Source organism: Oryx dammah, unplaced genomic scaffold (assembly GCF_014754425.2).
Source record: "Oryx dammah isolate SB20612 unplaced genomic scaffold, SCBI_Odam_1.1 HiC_scaffold_13, whole genome shotgun sequence".
Lineage (NCBI taxonomy): Eukaryota > Metazoa > Chordata > Mammalia > Artiodactyla > Bovidae > Oryx > Oryx dammah.
The window spans coordinates 62,149,612-62,155,611 of NW_024070197.1; the positions used below are offsets into that span (position 1 = coordinate 62,149,612).

General features: G+C 38.0%; 1 protein-coding gene across 3 annotated transcripts in view; it reads right to left on the bottom strand.

Annotated features, from left to right (window-relative positions):
• ZFP1 (ZFP1 zinc finger protein) overlaps positions 1-5,887 on the bottom strand; it is a 29,491-nt gene extending 23,604 nt beyond the window's left edge. For 2 of the 3 annotated variants that reach the window (XM_040253547.1, XM_040253545.1), the window contains exons 1-2: positions 660-5,887; positions 508-566 (exon numbers count right to left, since the gene is read on the bottom strand). In XM_040253547.1, coding sequence (XP_040109481.1) covers positions 508-522 — 15 coding nt within the window. In that variant the 5' untranslated portion in view covers positions 523-566; positions 660-5,887. Of the gene's footprint in view, positions 1-507 lie in introns of all 3 variants that reach the window. The other variant, XM_040253546.1, reaches the window with a different exon arrangement.
• Between the last annotated feature and the right edge of the window lie 113 nt (positions 5,888-6,000).

Genomic DNA, 6,000 nt, shown 5'->3' on the forward strand with positions numbered 1-6,000 from the left:
GTACATTCTGGAATGCTACTCAAGAAAGTAAAGACAATGGAACTCGTGTAAGTTGAGGGGGGAATTTAAATACATATCCAGCTCTTTAGTGAGTTCTCTGGCATCATGTTAGTCTCACTGGAAAAACAAAATACACACTGTATTACCCTGAAGAATGCTATATGAAATAACTAGAGATGAAATAACTAGAGATAAAATCATAATCTGTTTTTCTTCCTGGGAATGCTGCTCAAAACACCATCTATATGAATGTTCATAAAACTAATTTAGACCTAATACTCAAGAACCAAGGAAATGGTATTCATAATCAATGCAGTAATTGCTTAATTAACTTGATTTACTTTTTAACTTTTTAAAAATACCTGATTAATTTTACTTTTTGTCTTCTGGTATTGATTATTCTTACTACGTTTTTCTGAATTTTACTCATTTATACCTTTCATTTCATTTTCTAGGTCCTTATATATTTCCTCAAATCCACAGAAAAGTTAGGAATAAACAACTCACCTGGGATTTGTTCATTTTCTGCAGCTTTTGGATAAAGGCAGAGAACTATGAAGGCAGAACTGGAATAGAGGAAAACAGAAGGTATTATTATTAAAGGTCTGACTTGCCTCAGAACTTCCAGAATGACTTGTTTATAAATTGTTACACATCACCTGAGAAAATTCCACCTCATGGGCTAGTCCTTTTGCCTGTTCAGAAAGGGCAAAAAGGATCATGCTGGCAGAACCCACCTTCAATCAAACATTATGAAACATCTGAAAAGGTAAGACTAAGACAATTGTTAACTGACAAAACAAACAACAGAAAACATAACTGGTTAAATTATCAAACAGGGCATTTAAAATTATTATTCATATATTAAAGCTTTGTGGGAAAGACTTACAAAATGAATTAACAAACAGGGAACTTCAAGAGATGGAAGCATCAAGAAAAAAATGGAAATGCTAAAAAAATGCAGTAACAGAGTTGAAAGACCATCTTCAATATGCAATGCTACAACAGAGCTGAGAAAATTTTCAGTAAATCTGAAGATAGGTCCAAAGAAACTACCCAAACTGAGACACAAAGAGGAAGTTTAAAAAAAAAAAGACAAGGAATCCAAGGGCTGTAGTGCAATATCAAATGGTCTAACAAAAATGTATTGGAGGGACTTCCCTGGAGGTCCAGTGGCTAAGACTCCACACTCCCAATACAGGGGGCCCAGGTTCAATCCTTGGTCAGGGAACTAAATCCCACATCCCACAACTAAGAGTTTGCATGCCACAGCTAAAAATAAGATCCCACATGCTGCAGTGAAGACTGAAGATCCCATGTGCCCCAGTTAAGACCCAGCACAGGTAAATACATAAATAATTATTTTCAAAAATAATGTATTACCAAAAGCTTGGCAGTCCACTGGTTAAGCCCCTGCATCTCCAACGCAGGGGGTGCAGGCTCGATCCCCGGTTGGGGAAGTAAGATCCCATGCCCCTCGGAGCAATTAAGTATGCTCATCGCAATTACTGAGCCCGCATGCCGCAACTATAGTCTGGGGGCCACAACAAAAGATTCCACGTGACAATCCCACGGGCTGCAACTAGGACTCAATACAGCCAGATATATAAATAAATATTTTTAAAAGTAGTATTTGAAGACATAATGACCAAGAATTTTCCAAAAATGGCTAATATCAAACCTCAGATCCAAGAAACCAGGATAATTTATCCAAAAAGGGTAAGTATCAAAAAACAAAACAAAGACACACCTGGACATATCATATTTAAGTCAAAGTTAAAGAGAAATTCTTGAAAGCAGCCAGAAAAAAAAACCTGACATATTACATATAGACATACCTTTTTTTCCCCCTCTCTTCAGATTGCTTTTTTTAAAAAACAAATTGAAAGTTTGTGGCAACTCAGCATTGTTAGATAATGGTCAGCACTTCGCAGTAAGAACATTTTTAATTATTTCTTTATTCATTTGGCTGCACTGGGTCTTAGTTGCAGCATGCAGGATTTTCAATCTTAGCTGAGACATAAGATCGCCTCATTGCAGCATACAAACTCTTAGTGGTGGCATGTGGGATCTAGTTCCCCAACCAGGGATTGAACCCAGGCCCCCTGTATTGGAAGCACAGAATCTTAGCCACTGGACCTTCAGGCAAGTCCCGGTAATAACGCATTTTTAAATTAATGTATGTAGAGGACTTTCCTGGTCGAGTGGCTAAAACTCCATGATCTCAAAGAAGGGGGCTTGGATTCGATCTTTGGTTGGGGAACAAGATCCCACATGCTGCAACTAAGAGTTCACAGGCTCCAACCAGAAGATTCGTGTGTGTGCTCAGTCAGGAAGTCAAGTCTGACTCTATGACCCCATGGACTGGAGCCCACCAGGCTCCTCCGTCTATGGAATCTTCCAGATGAGAATACCAGAGTAGGTTGCCATTTCCTTCTCCAAGGAATCTTCTCGACCCAGGGATAGAACCCAAGTCTCTTGCACTGGCAGGTAGATTCTTTACCAATGAGCCACCGGGCATGGCCCTGCCACAACTAAAGATTCCACATGCTGCAACTAAGATCAAAGATCTCGCCTGCTGCAACTAAGACCCAGCACAGCCAAATAAACACATTTTAAAAATAAAGTTATATATATTTTTTTAGGCATAACACTATTACAGACTTAACAGACTGCAGTATAAAGGTAAACAAATTTATATGAATTGAGAAAACAAAAAATTCACGTGACCTGCTTTATTGCAGTGATCTGGAACTGAAGGCTGTTTCGGAGGTTTGCCTGTACAGAGGAACCAACATAAAAAAAAAATCAAAATTTCTCATCAGAAACTATATAAGCTGGAAGGCAATGTAGTGACATCTTTAAAAAAAAGAAAGAAAAAACTACCAATCCAGTATTCTATACCCAGCAAATATATCTCACAAAAAAAAAAGAAAGTGAAATAAAAACCTTATCAAACAAAAACAGAGAATGCATTACCAGTAGTCCTATACTACAACAAAAAATTTTAAAGACGTTCTTCAGGTAGAAGGGATGCCAGACAGAAATGTGGGTCTACACAAAGAAATAAAAGATCTCTGGGAGTCGTTAAAATGAAGAGAACTATAAAAGACATTTTATCTTACTTTTAATCAATCTAAAACATAATTGAATATCTAAAGCAAAAAGGACAGAAAAGTTTTGTGAACTTATAGGATATGTAAAGTATGACATTAATAGCATAAAAGATGAGATGATGAAATTGTTGATGGAAGTATAGTTTTAAGGATCTTACCTTACACACAAAGCAGTGGAATATATTTAAATGTTCACTGAGAGATTCACTCAAGAAGTTTATTTGAGCCTCCTCCCTCCCTGTTTAGTATGATATGTCCATCTGCATTACACATTAACCAGACCGCCTCAAAGGTAGGAATGCCTACTTGCCATAAAGATCTGTTTTCTTTTGATGCGAGCAATGTAACTTAAAAAAGTAACATTCTTTCTCAACTCTGTAAGGGGTCATGATGACTTGAGGTTCACTCTGCATATGCTTACTTGAACTACTGCATACTTGGTGAACTTTATGTCAGTATGTCATTTTGATAAATGATCCTGTCTCAAAAATGGACAAGAGATTGTCATGGTGACTGAAGTAGTCAGAAGAGTGTCTAATATCCCTTATATGTGGAATCTAAAAAGAAATGATACAAATAAACTTACAAAACAGAAAAAGACTCAACAGAGTTGGAGAACAAACTTGGTTTGGTTGCTAACTGAGGGGAAGGGATAGTTAGGAAGTTTGGGATGGACACGTACACAGTGCTGTGTTTAAAATGGATAACCAACAAGGACCTACTGGATAGCATAGGGAACTCTGCTCAGTGTTATGCAGCAGCCTGGATGGGAGGGGAGTTTGGGGAAGAATGGATACATGTATTTGTATGGCTGAGTCCCTGTGCTGTTCATTTGAAACTATCACAAAGTTCTTTATCGGCTATACTCCAAAACAAAATAAAAAGTTCAAAAAAAAGTATATGACTATGCCTTCAATATCTAATATGCAGAACAGTTCTCAGAGCTCCTAAGTCTGTCTCTTGGGTTATAATCCTCAGGTTGGCTCAAATAAAATTTTCTTGACTGTTAACTGAATGTTCACCAACAATAGCTAGATCAAAACAAAAAGGACAGGGACTCTCCTGGCAGTCCAGTGGTTAAGACTGGACTTAACCAGGGAGCAGGAAGCACGGGTTCAATCCCTGGTTGGGAAACTAAGATCCTCCATGACATGCAGCACGGGGCGGGGGGGAAATAGTAAAAGGGTAAGAAAAGATTCCTGGCATAATCAAAAGAAAGCTGGATTAACATCAAAGTAGACTGAACAAGAAAAATCACCAGGGATAAAGTGTGGTATTAAATAATGTCACTTCAATAAACGACAATGATAAATGTATCAAGGCACCAGAAAACGTTAACAATCCTAAATGTTTATGCACAGAAGAACTTCAAAATAAAAGAACTCAAAGTTGATAAAACTGAGAGAAAAGAGGGGTAAAATCCACAACTGTAGCTCAAGAATTCAGGATTATTTTCTCAGTAGGTGACAAGACACATAGATAGAAAACCAGTAAGGATACAGAAAAACTGAACCACGTTACCAACAAACTTGACCCATTTAGTATTTACAGAAAACTCTACCACTAACAGTACAATAGTCATTAAAGTACATTAAAAAAAAAATCCTCAAAGTATAACATATCCTTGGCCATAAAATAAAACAAAACTTGTATTTTTTATTTTTGGCTGTGCTGGGTCTTCGTTGCTACAAGCAGGCTTTCTCTAGTTGCAGTGAGTGGGGGCTACTCTTCATCAGTGTACAGGCTTCTCATTGTGGTGGCTTATCCTGTTGCTGAGCATGGACAGTAGCTGCCCCAGGTATGTGGAATCCTCCCAGGATTGAAGCATGTCCCATGCATTGGCAAGTGGACTCTTAACCACTGGACGTCCAGGGAAATACAAGTCAACAAGGTTTAAAGAACTGAATTATTTAACAAAGTAAATTCTTTAATCAAAACAGAATTAAACTAGAAATCAGTAATAGACAAAGATTTAGAAAATCCCTAATGTTTGGAAATTAAACAACAAATTTCTAAACAACCAATAGGTGAAAAAGGAAGTCACAAGGGAAGTTTAAAAAACTGAATGGAAATGAAAAACAAAACATACCAGAATTTAAGGGATGCAACTAGAGCAGTATTTAGAGGACAGTTATAGCATTAAAATCAATGTCAGTAATAATGGGAGAGACATTACTACAGATGCTACAGACATTAAAAAGTTACTCTTTTGCAACAACAAAAAATAATAACCACTAGCTACATAAATTAAGGAGAAAAAGGAGCAATCTCAAATACACATAATAAGCAAAGTGGGAAATATCAAATATGAGAGAAAAAAGATGAAATAATGGGGAAAAGATTCCCTCTTCATAGCAATAAGTTACTATAGAACAATAATATAAAAACGCAAATATTTATGAAAAAACTTAAAAAGTGCTCGTAAGGGGAAAAGAATGAGACTTGAACAAATGGGAAGGCCTATAGTAAGAGCCAACATTATAAAGGTGTCCATGCACCCCCCCCCCAATTAAATGTAACCATCAACCGGATCACAGAAGCACGAACAGATTTTTTAAATTAATTTATTCTAAAGTATCAGTGGGAATCATTAGCAAAGGTGTATAATCTCAAAATGGTGAAGGTTTTGGGGTGTCCAATAAAGGAAGAACAGTAAACTCAACCACGGAAAAAATCGTAACGCCTCCACGGTAAAAACTACTGGTGAGCAAAATTAAGAGGCAAAATAAAAAATGTTTGCCGTTCGTGTGACAGGACCAGCGGGCTGCGCCACCTCGGGTAAGCGCGGGAACGAGCGAAGACGCGGGGGAAGGGCGCGCCTCGGGGAGCCGCGGCCGAGGGGCCGGGCGGGGAGGTCGCGGCGTCGCCGTCCGCGCGGCCCGCG